Here is a 19,617-nt window from a genome sequence, read left to right on the forward strand (position 1 = left end):
CAGCACCATTATTTCGAGGAACCCGAGGAAGCAATGGACTTTGCAAAGAGGCAAGGGCTGGTCCCAAGCTGAGGACTCTTGGACTCGTGTTGGAACTTTTAATTCTTTCTCTCTTGTTTCTGAGAGATGCCTGCATGTTTTGTTTCATGATTTTGTATCTTGGTTTTTATGTGTTTTTTGTCTTTTTTCTCTTCGTGTCTCTTTTTCGCTTTTGTATTTGAGTTTTGTTGGAAAAAGAGAATAGTTAGAATGGTTCGGATATGGGGGGTGTATTTCGGGGAATTTTTGGGATCTCTTTCTGCGTTCAGATAGGAATGGTTGACAGTGCTTGCTATTTAGTTTTGTATGACTTAAATTGCATTATTGTTGGGGCTGTCTCTGTCCTGTTTAGAGTATTTGTTCAAGCAGGGCTGATTTGGGGATGTGGTGTGGATGGGCTGGGGGGAGGGGTGCCAGGGAACAATAGGTGAGAGACTCGCTGGCGTCGGAGTTGGGAGCCACCAGGCTAGCTGGGTGGGCTAGTCAACGGAAGCCAGGTTAGGGGTGTTCATTTAGCTAGTTTATGTCAGGGGTTAGGTTATAGGGTGGTATTGCTGGGGGAGGGGAGGGGGGAGTAGGTCTGCTGACGATGTTGGAAATTGGGCATGGTAACAGTGAGGAGGTCAGGGGTGGAGGCGGCCAGGAGACGGGCCAGAGGAAGCGCGACACATGGCTGGGGGCTGGCCAAAGAAAGGAAATGGCTGATCGGCAAAGGGGGGGGGGGGAGCGAGGTACCCCCCGACCAGGCTGAACACTGGAATGTTAGAGGGCTAAACGGCCAGTCAAGAGAGCGCGTGTGTTCGCACCTTTACAGGTTTTGAAGGCGGGCGTAGTCATGTTACAGGAGACTCATCTGAAAGTGGCTGATTAAGGAAGAGCTGGATTAGTCAGGTCTTCCATTTGGGGCTCGACACTAAGACCAGGGGGGTTGCGATCTTGATCAACAAGCAGGTCCAATTTGAGGTGGAGGGCACAGTTGTGGATAGGGGTGGCAGATTTGTTATGGTTAGGGGTAAGCTCGAGGGGGTGAGAGTAGTCCTGGTCAACGCATTAGCCCCTAATTGTAGATTTAGATTTACAATTAAATCTAAATCTACAATTTTAGATTGTAGATTTTGTTAAGAGGGTGCTGAAGGGCAGCACGGTGGCGCAGTAGGTTAGCACTGCAGCCTCACGGCTCTGAGATCCCAGGTTCGATCCCGGCTCTGGGTCACAGTCCGTGTGGAGTTTGCACATTCTCCCCGTGTTTGCGTGGGTTTCGTCCCCACAACCCAAAAATGTGCAGGCTAGGTGGATTGGCCACGCTAAATTGCTGTTTAATTGGAAAAAATGAATTGGGTACTCTAAAAAATTTTTAAAAAGAGGATGCTGGGGAAGATCCCTGACTTGGACTGACACAAACTGATCATGGGTGGGGACTTTAACGCAGTTCTTGATCCTGGCCTGGACCGGTTGTGTTCAAAAACGGGTAGGGTGCCTGTGATGGTAAAGGAACTGAGAGGGTTCATGAAGCAAATGGGGGGAGCCGACCCATGGAGATTTAGCCTGCCGTCGGCAAAGGAGTTTTCGTTCTATTCTCGCGTCCACAAGGTGTATTCCCGAATCGATTTCTTTATCATGAGCAGGGACTTGCTGACCGGGATGATGGGTGCAAAATATTCGGCAATTACCATCTCGGACCATGCTCCGCACTGGGTTGATCTGCAGATTTGCAAAGATAGCTTTCAGTGCCCACAATGGAGGCTGGAAGTTGGGCTGCTGGCGGACGAGGCAGTGTGTGAGAGGCTGAGGAAATGCATGCATAATTACCTACAGATAAATGATACTGGAGAAGTCTCAGCAGCGGTGCTCTGGGAGGTGCTGAAAGCAGTGGTGAGAGGGAGCTGATTTCAATCCGAGCCCATAGGGACAGGACAGACAGGGCAGAAACGGACCGACTGGTTAAGGAAATTTTGCGGACGGACAGGAGCTATGCGGAGTCCCCGAGGCCAGAGTTACTTCGGAAACGACAGAGGTTGCAGACCGAGTTTGGGGTGTTGTCTACAGGGAAGGCCGTAGAGCAGCTTAGAAGTGCAAAGGGCGCAATATACGAGCATGGGGAGAAGGCCAGCAGAATGCTTGCACAACAGCTGAGAAAGAGAGAAGCGGCTAGGGAAATAGGAAAGGTAGTTGACGGGGAGGGACACCTGGTGCGGGACCGGTAGGACTGAACAAGGTGTTTAGGGACTTCTGTAGCAAGCTGTACACCTCGGAACCCCCCATGGGACCGGAGGGAATGAGGTGCTTTTTGGACGGACTGACCTTCCCAAGAGTAGGTGGGGGGTTGGTAGACGGGCTGGGGGCCCCGATCAGGACCGAAGAAGTACTGGGGGGCCTGAAGGTCATGAAGTGGGGTAAAGCCCTGGGGCCAGACAGATACCCAGTGGAGTTTTATAAAAAGTTCTCCGAGATAGTGGGGCCGGTGCTGGTCAGGGTGTTCAACGAGGCAAGAGACAGAGGGGCCTTACCCCCGGCGATGTCGCAGGCCACTATCTTGCTTATACTGAAACGGGATAAAGACCCGGAGGCATGTGGGTCCTATAGGCCGATCTCTTTGATTAACGCAGACGCTAAGTTACTGGCCAAGATCTTGGTGTCTCGAATTGAGGACTGTGTACCGGACGTGATTGTGGAGGACCAAACCGGGTTCGTAAAGGGCAGGCAACTGGCGGCCAATCTAAGGAGGCTGCTCAATGTGATTATGAGGCCCCCGGAGAGCGGGGAGGCAGAAGTAGTGGTAGCAATGGATGCCGAAAAGGCTTTCGACCGGGTTGAGTGGGACTATTTTTGGGAGGTGCTGGGACATTTCGGGTTCGGGGTGGGTTTCATTGACAGGGTTAGGCTGCTATATCAGGCCCCTAGGCTAGTGTGAGGACGAACAGGACGACATCTGACTACTTCAGACTGCACCGCGGGACTAGACAGGGATGCCCCCTCTCCCCACTGCTTTTTGCGCTGGCTATAGAGCCGCTGGCAATTGCTCTGAGAGCTTCAAGGGACTGGAAAGGGCCGGTCCGGGGGGGAATGGAACATAAAGTCTTGTTATACGCGGATGACCTGCTGTTATACATGCCAGACCCAATGGCGGGGATGGACGGAATCATGGAAACCCTGAGGGAATTTGGTCGGTTCTCAGGATATAAATTGAACATGGCAAAGAGCGAGATGTGGGTAGTGCAGGCGAGAGGTCAGGGTAGTAGGCTGAGGGGGCTGCCGTTCAGGCTGGTAGGAGAAAGCTTCAGATATTTATGGATACAAGGAGCACGAGACTGGGGTAAGTTGCATAAGCTAATCTTGTCCTGGTTGGTGGAGCAAGTGAGGGATGAGTTCCGGAGATGTGATGTGCTCCCGCTGTCATTGGCGGGGAGAGTGCAGACGGTGAAGATGTCGATTCTCCTGAGATTCTTGTTCACATTCCAGTGTCTCCCCATTTTCATTCCGCGGTCCTTCTTTAAGAGGCTAGATAAAATTATCCTGGGATTTGTTTGGCGGGAAAGTTCCCACGGGTGAGGAAGGCGATGCACGAGAGGAACCGAGGGGATGGGGGGCTGGGGTTGCCGAACTTTAGCAACTACTACTGGGCAGCTAACATAGCCATGGTAAGGAAATGGATGGTGGATACGGGGTCGGTTTGGGAGCGGATGGAGGCTGCTTTGTGCAGGGGCACCAGTTTGGCAACCTTGGTTAAGGCACCTCTGCTGCTCCCGCTGGCACGATACTCCACCAGCCCTATAGTGGTGGCGGCTCTACGGATCTGGGGCCAGTGGAGGATGAATATGGGGGAAGTGAAAGCATCGGTTTGGTCCCCAACCTGCGGTAACCACTGATTTGTCCCGGGGAATATGGATGGTGGGTTCCAATTATGGCGGAGGGTGGGGATTGCGAGGATGGGCGATCTGTTCCTGGAAGGGAGCTTCCTGAGCATGAGGGTGTTGGAGGAGATGTTTGGGTTGACGAGAGGGAATGATTTCAAGTATTTGCAGGTACGGGATTTCGTACGCAGATTGGTACCATCCTTCCCACGCCTCCCACCAAGGTGAATCCAGGACCGGATAGTTTCCAGAGGAGAGGTGGGAGAGGGGAGAGTCTCGACATTTATAAAGAACTAATTGGAGCAGAGGAGGCACAGACCGAAGAACTGAAGCTTAAGTGGGAGGAGGAGCTCGGGGGGAGATGGAGGACGGCATATGGGCAGATGCTTTGAGTAGAGTAAACACAACCGCAACATGCGCCAGGTTCAGTCTGATCCAGTGCAAGGTCGTACATCGGGCCCACATGATGGTGGCCCGGATGAGCAAATTCTTTGGGCTGGAGGACAGATGTGCTGGAGGACCAGCGAACCATGAACACATGTTCTGGGCGTGTCCTAAACTAAGGGGGTACTGGCAGGGAATCGCGGGCGTCATGTCCCGGGTATTGAAAACTAGGGTAGCAGTGAGTCCTGAGATGACAATTTTTGGGGTGTTGGAGGACCCGGGAGTCCAGGAGGAGAAAGAGGCTGACGGCTTGGCCTTTGCTTCCCTGGTAACCTGGCGATGAATACTGTTGGCATGGAGGGACTCAAAGTCCCCAATGTCTGAAGTACGGCTTTCGGACATGGCGAGCTTTCTCGGGCTGGAGAAAATTGAGTTTGCCTTGAGAGGATCGCTGTCAGGGTTCGCCCGGAGGTGGCAGCCATTCGTTGACTTCTTCGTGGAGAATTAATCGTCAGCAGGGAAGGGGGTGTGGGGGGTGGGGGGGGGGGGTGGGTGGGTGTGGTTAGGGTAGCGTAGGATAGGGGGTTGCTTAAGCAGGTTCGTGCAAGAGGGGAGCCGATGCTTACATTATGTCTTATTTGCTTTTTGTACACCACGGTATAATGTTGCTGTTTTATATGCCAAAAATACCTCAATAAAATTGTTTATTGAAAAAAAAAGTAGCAATGCACCGTGCAGTGTCCTGTGTGACTGTGTAACTGAAAGAGTGTCTGCTTCTCATTGGTTTGTTCACGGGTAAAATGCTCATCCTGACCCTTGAAGTGGAAATGATTATTTTTGAGGTTCATCCAGTTTTTATTTGCCTTTTGTGGCTCTGAATTGTTTAAGAACGTGGAGTGCAATTCCTGCTGATAAAATAGGAAAGGATTGAATTTATTATTTTTAAATTGACACATACAATTCCAGTTAATGCATTCTTCTTCCTTATTAATTTTCCCCCCACCAGCCTTTGGAAATGCCAAAACTATGAGGAATGACAATTCTTCCAGATTCGTAAGTATTTGGTTTGGCATTTCAGATTTGCTTCTAAGTTGGCTTTTATATGAGAAAACTACAATTCAGGCGTATTTAAATTAAAAATAAAATAAAATCTTGGGTGAATTCTCCACCTTCCCAGCGCATGATCCTCTGCGGCGCGCCCTCGCTGGCAGTGGGATTCGCTGTTCCACCACCGTCCAATGGGTTTTCCCATTGTGGCCACCCTATGCCGCGGGCAAACCTGCGGGTGTAGGTGCGCTGTCGGTGGAACAGAGAATTTCGCCGGCGGAGAATTCACCCTCTTGTTTCTGTTTCTCAACAAAAGATTGAGCAGAAGGTGAACCTCCAAATAAAATGTAGCTCTGCAGTGTGTTCCTGTGAGATCTGCTGCATGCGAGGTGGTGTTCATAAAAGTGCAAGGCTGTGTCACATCATGTCACATTGTCCCCTTCACCTTTTGGTTGCTGTCGCATGTGGGACATGAAAATTCCTTGCAAACTTTGATGGCATTGTTCGATACAGCGCTGATGTATTTCAATAGGCCTGGGTTCAAACCACCAGCTTTTGTTATCTGTTGCCTCCTGGGGATTTCTCAAACACTCTTGTTACCAATCCATGGCTTTGTCATAAGCTTTTCTGACTGATACAGGGCTGAGTCAAAGGTTAAGAGGCAAAAGTCACCAAGTTACTGCACTGTCACAGATTCTGAGACCCTGCAGTGAAATGTGAACCTCTTTCAAATTACATGGACACCTGCAAGTAGAGGTTAAAAACCTGTCCACTGTTTTTCTTTTGTTCAAGAGAAAATGTCCCAATAATGGAATGGAAAAGTTCAGTTTAAGATATTATTTGCCATATTTGGAAGAAAACTGTAAATTGTAGTAGTTTCTTCGTCTTCCGATGAGGAACTGGTTATTGCTTATTTGATTGTCTCTCTTGCATCCATTTCATAACCTATTTCAATGCAGTGTTTCAATTTCACAGGGAAAGTATATGGATATTGAGTTTGACTTCAAAGGTGACCCCCTTGGTGGTGTTATTAGCAACTGTAAGTATGGCACAGCAGTAAATAGGATGATTTGCAAAGCCAAGGCAGAAGAAATGTATTTATTACGCAGACTATGTTGATTCCCCAGGGCGGGTAGCACCGTAGACCACTGCCTGCACACCCACACGATTTACTCAATGATATCAATGTGGAGTACAGGTAGTGGGCTGGAGCCCTGGCTGGCCCTGGGAATCAAGGTATGTCTGTTCAACTAGAGTCTGCACTACGGGTACTAATACTTGATTAAAAATTTGAGGTGCTTTTAAACAGATGGAATTCAGGTGCTATGTTGTGCAGAGTTTTGATTTGCAATTAAAAACTGACGTTGCTCATTACTTTTCATTGTCTGTCTCAAGTGTTCAGCTGTGGGCATCACTTGATGAACAATCTGTAATGAAGCATGGGATCACAGTTATGAGTTTTAGGAATGTAGTTCACACTCCGGTATTACTATCACTGAGAGAAGAATTTATTTTATTTGTCCAATTCTGTTCCCTCCTCTATGTGGGATCCGTAACCACGCTGAAACTTGAAGAGATTTGGATCAATTTAATTTGTGTAATGGTGATTGCTGATTTGATTGTGCAAATGTTGTTGGTGCACTTTGCTCTGTGATGTCTCCTGCAACTGTGGCACTGAAATTATGTTGAAAAACCCACTGTCGCATACCAATCATAATTCTAGCCCAAGGTCATCTATCTGGCACTGCCTTCCGTCTATCCTTAGCTTCCAGAGGTGGTGCTTTCTTGAGGCGGAGGTTCAGCGCAAAGAAATTTAATGGTTTGCCCTTTGTTTCATGAAGTCTTTTCCAACCTCTTGTATAATTACAGATTTGTCAGTAGCTGTCAAAGTGATCGCAACCCTTAATTTTGATGCTTCCAGGGCAGCACGGTGGCACAGTGGTTAGCACAGCTGCCTCACTGCCCCGAGGTCCTAGGTTTGATTCCGGCTCTGAGTCACTGTCCGTGTGGAATTTGCACATTCCCCCCTGTGTTTGCGTGGGTTTCGTCCCCACAACCCAAAGGTGTGCAGGGTAGGTGGATTGGCCATGCTAAATTGCCACTTAATTGGAAAAAATTAATTGGGTCCTCTAAATTTTTTTTTTTTTAAACAGCTTCTTCCCCGCTGTTACCAGACTCCTAAACGACCCTCTTCTGGACTGACCTCATAAACACTACACCCCTGTATGCTTCACCCGATGCCGGTGTTATATAGTTACATTGTGTACCTTTTGTTGCCCTATTATGTATTTTCTTTTATTTCTTTTTGTTTTCATGTACTTAATGATCTGCTGAGCTACTTGCCGAAAAATACTTTTCACTGTACCTTGGTACACGTGACAATAAACAAAATCCAATCCAATTTAGTTTTGTGCCTGTTGTCTGTGGGAGGGCAAATGTGGAGATACAAATGTATGAAAATTGCAGGCAGGAACAGACCAGCTGGTCTATCAAGCCTGCCGCATAATCATTACTTAAGGAGGATTGTGTCTGGACACTTGTTCTACTCCTCTTTCCTGCCCCTAAACAGCCATGTGATCTCCTGGAAGAGGCACAAATCCAGGGAAAAAGACCCCAGAGCCAAAAACATAAGTACATAGGAATTAGGAGCAGATTCAACCCCTGTGGCTCTGCCATTCAATCAGATCATGGCTGATCTCTTTTGGTCTCAAATCCACCTCCCCACCTGTTTCCCATATCCCTTTAACCTGTTTTTTTTGATCAGAAATAAGGGAGAAAAACTCTGGGAAATTCCTTTCTGACTTCCTCAGGCAATCAAAACCAATCCAGATGATGGTGTTCATCATACCTTGAAAACAGAAGTGGAATTTAGTCTGCTCCTTTAGTTAAAAGGTTTATTCTTGACAGCTACTGAAAATTTTGTCATTAAACCAGAGGCAGCACTTCATGAAACAAAGGGACAACCATTCAATTTCTTCTTGTTGAACTTCCGCCTCAAGAAAGCACCATCTGTGGAAGCTGTGTGTCTGTTCATCCACTTTTATGTAATGTGATTTCTGCTCCAGCCAAAATCCAGTCCAGTTCCCTCTTGAAGGAGTGCAGAGAGTCAGTGCACGCGGTACAAGTCTGAAACACATTTCAGAGGCTCACTGCTCTCCGAGAAAAGAAAAATCGCCGAGCGTTTAGCTGATTTCATTGAGCACCTTTCTGGAGGTGCAGCAAAAGTGGCAATTTTCTCCTTGGTATAGTGGCCATGCATGATTAGAGATCTGGCTCACAGTCTCGGTACTCCTCACCAAGCCTTGCATTTTCCCTGAGTGCAACTGAATTCTGTGAGTGATCTTACTCTGAATATAGATTTCTTTTCAAACCAGGTGGTGAGGGGTCAGAATTACTTTTTTAAAAAAAATTTAGAGTTCCAATTATTTTTTCCCAATTAAAAGGCAAATTAGTGTGGCCAATTCACCTACCCTGCACACCTTTTTGGGGTGTGTGGGTGAGACCCATGCAGACAGGGAGAGAATGTGCAAACTCCATACGGACAGTAATCCGGGGCCAGGATCGAACCCGGGTGCTCAGCACCTTCAGGCAGCAGTGCTACTCACTGTGCCACTGTGCCACCCTACGTGTCAGAATTTCTACCATTGAAACAGGAGCATGAACCATGCAGGCCCTCATGTGTCAGGCGCCTATTCTGCCTCTGACATCGCATGTGACTGACCCCCACCTCTGCACTGATAATGTACCTTGTGCTACTTCCCACCTAAACTGTCACAGCATATATTAATGCTTGGCAGTGGCTCTCAGAGCTGTGTAAGTTGTTGTGAAGTGCTCGCTTCCTGGGGATTATTGGGTGTGACCTTGTGGTGTTCATCCAGATCGAGAGAAACAGTAGAGGAGTTTAGTTTGTCCTTTTAGTTGAAAGGTTTATTTTTGGAGGAGGGTATGGTGTGAGACAGGAATGTGAATTCTCCAGAAATTCACCTGAAACAAGCACAGGAAGAGTTTTATTCTCAAAGAAGATGGAATATTATTTGGAATCAAAAATATGACTGTATTCCACAAACCTGCCATAAATAAGGATCTCCAGACAGTTGTTACACTGCATTTCACAATAACTTGCATTAATCTAGCATATTTAACATTGTAAAAAACCCAAAACACCTTGTTGAAGTTTGATGTTTGCCAGTGAGGTGAATTTTACAGGGGTTGAGGGATGTGGTGTGTATTTCTTATTTTGCCTCCACCCCCGTAGAAAAGTCAGTAAGCAACTTGTCGATTTTAAAATCCGTCTCCCCCACAGTGATAATATGTTAGAAGTTGCCTTAATAAACTAAGAGTGGAACTTCCACCCCTCGCGGAATTAAATCCTGCTCTCAAGATATGCTGACCAATTGATTGGGCGGTAGCTGGGTAGTCCCAGCAGCGTCCGAGAACAGTAGTGGCTGCTGTTGGGAGTCCTGAGAAGAAGATCATGGATGCCAGACTTGAAGGTAAACCTGAGGGATTTGGTCAGGACAGGATCGGGGATCCTAGTGCGGGGGTGTGGATTAAGGTGTTGGGTTCTAAAGGCCTGAGGGGTGGGAAATCAGAAAGATGGGGTACCACCCTGTTGGTGTAGTCTCAATGGGCACAAGAGCACCCCCAAAGGAGGTACCCCCACTTCTTTCCTGCCTTTTAGCCCAAGTGGTGTTCCGCCTTCCTGAACCACACATTATTGTGTTGGAGGTGGAATGAAGTCCTTAATGGCCATTAATTACCTAGTTAAGGGACTTATTAAAATGAAGGGTGGGCGGTCTACTTGATGCCTCACCCACCCACTGTAATATGGGGATCGCTGGAGGGTGGACAGGAATGTGGTGGACTAGGCACCAATTTTATTCTACATACCAGCTGTAAAATTCCCCCCAATGCTAGGGGCAGCACGGTAGCATAGTGGTTAGCACACTTACTTCACAGCTCCAGGGTCCCAGGTTCGATTCCCGGCTGGGTCACTGTCTGTGTGGAGTCTGCACGTTCTCCCTGTGTCTGTGTGGGTTTCCTCCGGGTGCTCCGGTTTCCTCCCAATGTTACTTTAGATATCCCACATGTAGGTTCTTTTAATACTGGTAAAATATATGTTACGTTTTGATGAATAGGACAGGTTATTTACTGTTTACAAATATTTACCTATTTGGATAGGACCCAAATGTTTTCATGTTATTGGAGTTCTCTGGTTCCCAGTGTCCTGTGTCAATGAGCTATAAACCCACATGCAGAACACATCGTGCTGACTGGACATTCTTAGTTCAATTAAGTGAAAAGATGTTTTCAACAGATATAACCAGCATAATTGGGAGACATTTATAAATCAGATCAGCTGGAAAGTAAAATTTGTACATGTGTGATTATCATAGATAATAATATTACAGTGATGCGACTTGTCGCATAAAAAACTATTTTTAGTTTTACCATTGTACCTACTAGCATGTTCACACAATGCATGTACCGTGTTGGATTTTTACGATAGAAACTCATGAAGCTATTCAATCAACTCCTGAAATACTCTAATTGTAGCAAGTGTTTAAAAACACACATTTGATTGTAACCTGCTGAGAACAGTCTAGACTAGTATAAACTGTAATCATTCCATTCATATCAGGTAACTATCCCCTAATTAGCGTGTCTGTGTTACACTGAAGTCCTGTTTGAATTGTATTTTTTTTTTGGCCCAGTGTTTTATATTATCTTAGAGATTCTTTGGTGAACTTGTGACAGTGTCAGAAGAAACCCAATGTATAATCGGTCTGTTTTAAAAGGAAGATTGATATTGTACCATGTAACACTGGCAATCATAGAATGGTGCAACACAGAAGTAGGCCATTTGACCTATTGTGCAGGCTGTTTGAACAAGCTACCTGATTAATCCCACTCTCGCAATGATCCCTTTAAAATGTTTTGTTTAGCACAGCCAGTTTCTCCCCCCACCCCAGTGTGTGGTCCCTTTAAGCTTATTTCCACTCGTGAACATTAGCTAGCATGGAATGAGACCTGCACGGAAGTACCTTGCAGTTTTGCAGCAACTCCTGAACCTTCCCCATTGCCCTGTAACTTTTTTCTCTGCTTCACATATTTATCCAATTCTCTTTTTCAAAGTTATTATTGAATCTGCCTCCACCAAACTTGGAGTGCGCTCCAGGTCATCGGAACTCCCAACCCAATATCTTTGTTCCCGTGTCACCTCTGGTTCTTTTACCAACTACCTTAAATTGGTGCCTTTCATGATTTTGAACATCTCTAACAAATCTCCCCACCTTCTCTAATTTTACAGAGAACAACTCCAGCTTCTCCACAGAACTGAAGTAGTTCCTCATCGCTGGTAGTGTTTCAGGAAATCTCCTCTGCAGCCTCTCTAAATCCATGACGTCCTTCCTAAAGTGCGCTGCCCTGAATTGTAAAGCAGTACTCCAGTTGTGGCCTGACTAGTATTTTGTATAGGTTTAGAATAAAATCAAGCAATAATTCATACAGGTGGGGCAGACAGAATGAAGGAGACCAGCCTACTAATATCACCCTGCCCCCCCAAGATGGGTACCCCCACTTTGTACCTCCACCAGCCTCCAAAACATGAACCCATCCCCCCTCCCCTTGTTAGGGTCCAGAATCCTGGATCGGTCCAGCATCCATGATCTTCTCGGGACTTCTATGTAGAAAAAAAAGAGTCCTCTGTCTCCATTCACCCAAGGAATGGGTTGGTTGGTGGTGTGGGCGGGGGGGGGAGGGGGGGAAGAAAGAGTGCAAAATTGGGCGGGATAGCTGGGAGTGCCAAGCCCGTTGTGTTCCACCCCCGCTGTTTTACAGTTAATGCTGTGTGTTTGCACAGAGCAGATAAGCCTTGCAAGCCACTTTCTACTTTGGGTGCTCAAATGCCATTGGGTTATACAAATGGAGACGGCTGTGTGTTTGTGAGATCCAGATGAATGGCTGCACAGATAACCTAGATATGATTATATTAATGTTAAACATTTTCAAAACCCCACTCTGAAATATGGAGTTTTACACAGTTTAGCTATTTGGAGAGGCTTCTGTGGCAGACAGTCAAAGTTTAAAAAAGAAAAATTTAGAGTACCCAATTATTTTTTTCCAATTCATGGGTAATTTAGCGTGGCCAATCCACCTAACTTGCATATCTTTGGGTTGTCGGGGTGAGACCCACCTGACACGGGGTCAATGTGCAAACTCCACACGGACAGTGACCCGAGGCTAGGGTTGAACCCGGGTCCTCAGCGCCGTAGGCAGCAGTGCTTTACCACTGCTCCGCCGTGCCGCCCAGGTAGACAGTCAATGTTAACCATGCAGAAATGTTCATGTTGAATGGCAGAGAGGTTAATGTGACTCCCAGTTAGTGGGTGCGATTCTCCGATCGCGGGACAGAGTGTCCGCGCCATCGTGAACGCCGTCGCGTTTCACGACGGCGCGAAACGGGCACAGGCAGTAACGATTATGTCCCCCACAGGGGGCCAGCATGTCGCTGGAGCGGTTCACGCCGCTCCAACCTTTCTTCCTGGCGCGCACTGAGGGCGGCGCCAACCCGTGCAAGCGCGGTGGCCTTACTGAACGCTCCAGCCCCGACGCAACATGGCGCGGGGGTTCTGGGGCCGAGCGCGCAACAAAGTAAGCCCGGGGGGGTGGTGTGGGGGGAGAGGCCAGACTCCATCAGAGGCCCCCCCCCGGGGATGAAGCCCCCCTCCACAGGCTGCCCCCGACCCTTCGCGCAGAGTTCCCGCCGGCAGCGACCAGGTGTGGACGGCGCCGGCGGGACACTTCTTTTTCCACGCGGCCGCTCGGACCATCCGGGCCGGAGAATCGGCGGCCCCGCTGTGTACAGTGGCCCGTGACCGGCGCCGCGCCTAACGCGCCAGTGCAAATGGCACCGTTTCTCGGAGAATCGCGCGCCAGCGTCGGAGCGACGTGGCGCGGTTGTGGCGATTCACCGGCCCAGCGCAGGGCTTGGAGAATCGCCCCAGTGTACTTTAACATGATGTTGGCTTTGTGGGCTGGAGATAATACTGGATTCTCCCCAGGTTATTGCCTGGTTTTTACGTAGTGTGACATTTGGGTGGTTGGATAGAAGATCACCTTTCAAACTTTGGAGAATTTGAGAAATGTATTTTAATTTCTTCTGGAATTTTTTGTGTCAGAGTGAGTTTTGTTTCATTTTGATTGTGCTGTGTGTTTGTGTTTCATGCTGATAGGCTACTACTGTTGTTCGGCAAATGCTGACATGGGGGAGAGCTAACTTTGACTGTTTGGTGAGTGGGAGTGGGTTGCGAGGTAGCATATTTAAGTTTCTCTCCGAAAATATTTTTACAGTTTGCTAGTTTTGAAGTGTTCCACTCAGACATTGAGTTTTCAAAACAAAAGGGTTTGCTGACTCCAAAGCCTTGGTAACAACAATAATGCCTGTTTTGACATTTGCACCATCATCGGTTCAAAACCTCATCCATGTTTTCGTTATCTGCAGGTTTCTGGTGCCTCCCTGGTCATGCTCCATAAATATGTGCTTGTTGAAAACCTTTCTATATATGTCCTATAAACCCAAAGCAAGTCTCACCCAGTGCTCTTGTGTTTGTTGGGCCTAAGTTAATTCCTGGTGCAGTAATGCCTCAATTGTAAAATTCTAACCTTAACTTTCAAATTCCTCCATGCCTCAGCCCTCCTCATCTCTCTAAGTGACTTTAGCCATACAACCCTCCAAGAACAATGCCCTCTTCCAACTCTGCCCTCTTGTGCATCCTACACGCTTGTGCTTTCAGCTGTCCAGTTCTTAAGCTATGAACATAGTGTGGCCTTCAATTGTTGAATTGCAAAGTCTTTCAAATGAAGATTAGGAAAACTTTGGGCACAGAATTCAGAAGCCACGATTAATAACAGCTGGGCTGGCCGGCGCATCATTCAAAGCTGAGCTCATTGTTTGACCATTTAAGTTGAGCTGAGGTAACTGTTTACTCTGGATATCCTTTTTAATTAGCTTTTTTATACAATTAAATGTGCTGCAAATAATGCAAGCGAGCCAGCAAAAGCACAATTCTATTGGCTACCATGTAATGATATTAGCCCAGCAATTTTAGTCAGCTGAGGCAGCTCCTCCAAGATAAACTATTTTAGCCAATCATGTGTGACTAAGTTGAATAGCAGGAAACAGTGTGTACTCCTCCACCCCCCTCACTTGTTGCCACATTTGATCTCTGAGAATAAGGCAGAATATTGCTTCAGCTGTATTGCTGTACCGGAAATTCTAATAGCTGCAGTAGCTTGACATCCAGTGAGCAGCTGAGCCATGAAGACCAGGAAGAACCCAGGCTGGACTCTGAAGTGTTATTACTGATCCCAGCTGGGGTGGTGGTTGGGGACTTTGGTGTTTAGGAAGGGTAAGATTGGCTGTTCTTGCCAGGCTCGACTGCATGAAGAGCAGGAAGGAATATGGGCAGCACGGTAGCACAGTGGTTAGCACTGTTGCTTCACAGCGCCAGGGACCTGGTTCTATTCCCGGTTTGGGTCACTGTGAGGATTATGCACATTCTCCCTGTATCTGTCTGGGTTTTCTTCGGGTGCTCCCGAAGGACTTGCTGTTAGGTGAATTGGACATTCTGAATTCTCCCTCAGTGTACGTGAACAGGCGCCGGAGTGCGGCGACTCGGGGATTTTCACAGTAACTTCATTGCAGTGTTAATGTAAGCCTAATTGTGACAATAATAAAGACTATTATTATCAGGTGGGGTTATGGGTGGGCTCACCTTTGATGCCACTCCTGTCATTTGAAAAGAGAGAATTTATACAATAGCTGCCATGCGCTCATGAATTCATCTGGTGTTTAGCACAGTGGGCTAAACAGCTGGCTTGTAATGCAGAACAAGGCCAGCAGCGCGGGTTCAATTCCCACACCGGCCTCCCCGAACAGGCGCCGGAATGTGGCGACTAGGGGCTTTTCACAGTAGCTTCATTGACGCCTACTTGTGACAATAAATGATTAATATTATTTAGGTTCAGTAGATGACTCAGCAAGTGTAGCCACTGTTTGGCCAACTGCAGCAACCACACAGCTCCCTCTCACTAGCAATAAAAAGATAATACAGCAGTTAATGTGCATGGGCTGTTTTGACTGGATTTGACGGATAAATAGCTGTAATTCTTTTGGTAGTACTCCTGCCGCTCAGTCGGAAGGTTGTGGTCTCACATCAGGTACTTGAGCGCAAAATCTAGGCTGACCCTTCAGTTGTGAGCTGCTGTTTTTTGGATTAGACATTGATCCAAGGCCTGATTGTTCTTGCAAATGGCCACAAAATATTGAATGGAATTATTTTGAAGAACAGCCAAAAAGTGATCTGATCAATATTTATCCCTTAACCAGCATCAGCAAAAGAGCTGATAGGCTCATGATCACATTGTAGTTTGTGAATAAATTGACTGCTTGTGTTTCTTAGATTACAAAGAGTGTCTACACTTCAAAAAAGGTACTTTGAACTGTAAAGTGCTGAGGGGGGGGGGGTTGTCCTGTCTTCCACAATGTTGAACAGGAAAATGAGGGGAGGATATTTTGAGGGGAGTTATAAAAGGTAGAATTGGTTTGATAACATACTACTTATCGCTGCTTTTGTGAAATTCATTGTGAAGATAGAATCAAGGGACACGGAAATCTGAATGCAATCAGCAGCCCAGAGCTGGATTTTCAGGATCTCTGATTCCTAATTGTGCCCATTCTGAAAGGGGGGAGGTCAAACTTGAGCTGGGTTTATGGTAACTTCCTATAACACCGTCGTGAATAAATTCTAAGCAGCAAAAGCAGGCATGAATTGAGGGAGTTTGAGCGAGTGATTTGCAATCTGCCTGAGTTTATCAAGGGATTGTTTGCAAGCAAGTTCTCATGTGCAGTTTTGCGCCCAGCTTACTCATGCAGCTGTGAAACTGAAAGCAACGTTGCACTGCTGGGAGAAATCGAGGCCTGAGAGCACCAACTCCCCAGCAAAGAAACTGCCTTGCTCATCATTTGGCATCAACCTGAGCAGGAAGATATTGCTGCCCCGCAGTATAACGCTGCATCCAGAGGCAACACTTCCAACAATACAATGCTTTCCCTATGCTGTATTGAAGTACCAGCCTAGATTATATGCTGGAAGTCTTAGAGTGAGACTTGACCTGACTTAGTGGTGAGAGTGCGAGCACTGAACAGTGTTGACATTTACTGATAGTCAATGGCATGGCTCATGAATGAATTGGGTGAGGCACCTGAGTTTGTATGGAGTCACACCCAGCATGTATTGAATCTCCTTGGGGAATGAGGAAGGAGGAAATTGGCAAAATAATTGAAAGAAACGCATTCATTCATTGTCATCTTACAGTTCAGGCACTTGGAAGGGTGTGCAACTGTCGGATTTGAGTTATGCTGCTTACTCTGCTTGGGCATTAAAGTGATATTGTATCCACATAGTTGCTTCAGAGAACTTCAAATGTTAGCAGAGCTCCCTTCAACTGTCTCATTTTTTAGTTCAGCTGGCTGGTTGGTTAGTGTGTGATCCTGAATGACCCCAATAGTGTGGGTTTGATCCCTGTACCAGCTATTGTAATTCACGGAGGCCCTATCTCCATGCCCTGTCCCCTGCTTGCAGAGTGGTGTCTGAGTTTATCAAGGGATTGTTTGCAAGCAAGTTCTCATGTGCAGTTTTGCGCCCAGCTTACTCATGCAGCTGTGAAACTGAAAGCAGCGTTGCACTGCTGGGAGAAATCGAGGCCTGAGAGCACCAGCTCTCCAGCAAAGAAACTGCCTTACCATTTAAGGAATTGCTAAGTACTCCACAGCTTCATCCAGATGGAATGATGGGGACCAGAGGGTGCATACAAAAAAATAAGACTTGCACATATGGTAAGGAAGCAATTCATGTCAAAGGCCCTGAGGGTAGGTAGTAATCAGAATGGAATGGCAGAAGGCCGAGGCCTGGTGGGGGGAAAAGTCCTACCAGAAAATCCATCTTGTGTTTCTTTTAAAATTGACCTAATTAAAACCATTATACAGGGCAGTGTCAATGAAATGCTTAGAAATAAGCTTTTGAGTTTCGAACATTACAGGACATTTGAATGATTTTTCTATTATCTCACAGGAAAGTAATTGCTCTCATGCATGCATTATAACGTACTTTTTAAAAAATAAATATATTTTATTAAAGTTTTTCGATCAAACAAAAATTTCCCATTTTACAACTTTGTAATAATATATACATTGATCGTTTAAAAAAAATAAATAATATGCTAACTAACGGCAACTGCCAACAACAAAATAAGAAACAACAGAAATAGTAACTAAAATAGTAACTTCGTAACATCTAATATAAATACCTAATATATAAACACACACATAAAACCCCTGAGGACCCAAATGAGCCCCCCTCCCTCCCCGCCCCCCCCCCCTCCCCCCTGGGTTGCTGCTGCTACCTTTCCTATTTTCCCTTATCGCTCTGCGAGATAGTCGAGGAACGGTTGCCACCACCTGGTGAACCCTTGAGCCGAACCTCTTAGTGCGTACTTTATCCGCTCCAATTTTATGAACCCTGCCATGTCATTGATCCAGTCCTCCACACCCGGGGGCTTAGCTTCTTTCCACATAAGTAGAATCCTTCGCCGGGCTACTAGGGACGCAAAGGCCAAAACATCGGCCTCTCTCGCCTCCTGCACTCCCGGCTCATCTGCAACCCCAAATATAGCCAACCCCCAGCCTGGTTCGACCCGGACCCCCACCACCTTTGAAATCACTTTTGCTACACCCACCCAGAACCCATGCAATACCGGACAGGACCAAAACATGTGGGTGTGGTCGCCGGGCTTCCCGCGCATCTCCCGCACCTCTCCTCCACTCCAAAAAATCTACTCAGCCTTGCTCCAGTCATATGCTGTAGAACCTTGAATTGTATCAGGCTGAGCCTGGCACACGAGGACGAAGAGTTTACCCTACTTAGGGCATCTGCCCACAGCCCCTCCTCAATCTCTTCCCCCAGCTCCTCCTCCCATTTTTCCTTCAGCTCCTCTACCATCGTCTCCCCCTCGTCTCTCATTTCCCTATATATATCTGACACCCTACCATCACCCACCCATGCCCCCGAAATCACTCTGTCCTGGATCTCTTGCGCCGGGAGCTGCGGAAATTCCCTCACCTGTTGCCTCACAAATGCCCTCACTTGCATGTAGCGAAATGCATTCCCAGGTGGCAACCCATATTTTTCTGTCAGTGCTCCCAGACTCACGAACGTCCCGTCTAAGAACAAGTCCTTCAATTTCGCAATTCCTGCTCGCTGCCAAGATTTAAATCCCCCATCTATCCTTCCCGGGACGAACCTATGGTTGTTCCTTATCGGGGACCACACTGAGGCACCCGTCACTCCCTTATGTCGTCTCCACTGCCCCCAAATTTTCAGAGTTGCCACCACCACTGGGTTTGTGGTGTATTTTTTCGGGGAGAACGGTAATGGCGCCGTCGCCAGTGCTTTTAGACTAGTTCCCCTACAGGACGCCATCTTCAGTCTTTTCCATGCCGTTCCTTCCCCTTCCCTCATCCACTTACATATCATTGACACATTGGCGGCCCAATAATAATCACTTAGACTCGGCAGTGCCAGTCCCCTCTGTCCCTACTGCGCTGCAGGAACCCCCTCTTTACTCTTGGGGTCTTTCCAGCCCACACAAAGCTCATAATACTCTTATCCACCTTCTTAAAAAAGGCCTTTGTAATCAGTACAGGGAGGCACTGGAACACAAAAAGAAACCTCGGAAGGACCACCATTTTAACCGCCTGCACCCTGCCCGCCAATGACAGGGGCACCATGTCCCACCTCCTAAAGTCCTCTTCCATCTGCTCTACCAGTCGTGCCAAGTTAAGCTTATGCAAGGTTCCCCAGTTCCTGGCCACCTGGATCCCTAAATACCGGAAATCCCTTGTTATCCTCCTCAACGGTAAATTGTCTATTCCCCTGCCCTGTTCCCCGAGGTGCATCACAAACAGTTCACTCTTCCCCATATTCAATTTATATCCTGAAAATTCTCCAAACTCCCTGAGTGTCTGCATTATCTCAGGCATCCCCTCCACTGGGTCCGCGACATACAACAACAAATCATCCGTGTATAATGACACCCAATGCTCTTCTCCTCCTCTAAGTACCCCCCTCCACTTCCTAGAGCCCCTCAGCGCTATGGCCAGTGGCTCAGTTGCCAATGCAAACAGTAACGGGGACAGGGGACATCCCTGTCTTGTACCCCTATATAGTCGGAAGTG

General features: G+C 47.2%; 1 protein-coding gene across 5 annotated transcripts in view; it reads left to right on the forward strand.

The window, feature by feature from the left end:
* myo1b (myosin IB) overlaps window positions 1-19,617 on the forward strand; it is a 436,008-nt gene that overhangs the window by 199,703 nt on the left and 216,688 nt on the right. For all 5 annotated transcript variants that reach the window (XM_072478525.1, XM_072478546.1, XM_072478553.1 and 2 more), the window contains 2 exons: window positions 5,281-5,327; window positions 6,297-6,360. In XM_072478525.1, coding sequence (XP_072334626.1) covers window positions 5,281-5,327; window positions 6,297-6,360 — 111 coding nt within the window. The remainder of the gene's footprint in view (window positions 1-5,280; window positions 5,328-6,296; window positions 6,361-19,617) is intronic.

This window comes from Scyliorhinus torazame, chromosome 2 (genome assembly GCF_047496885.1).
Source record: "Scyliorhinus torazame isolate Kashiwa2021f chromosome 2, sScyTor2.1, whole genome shotgun sequence".
NCBI lineage: Eukaryota > Metazoa > Chordata > Chondrichthyes > Carcharhiniformes > Scyliorhinidae > Scyliorhinus > Scyliorhinus torazame.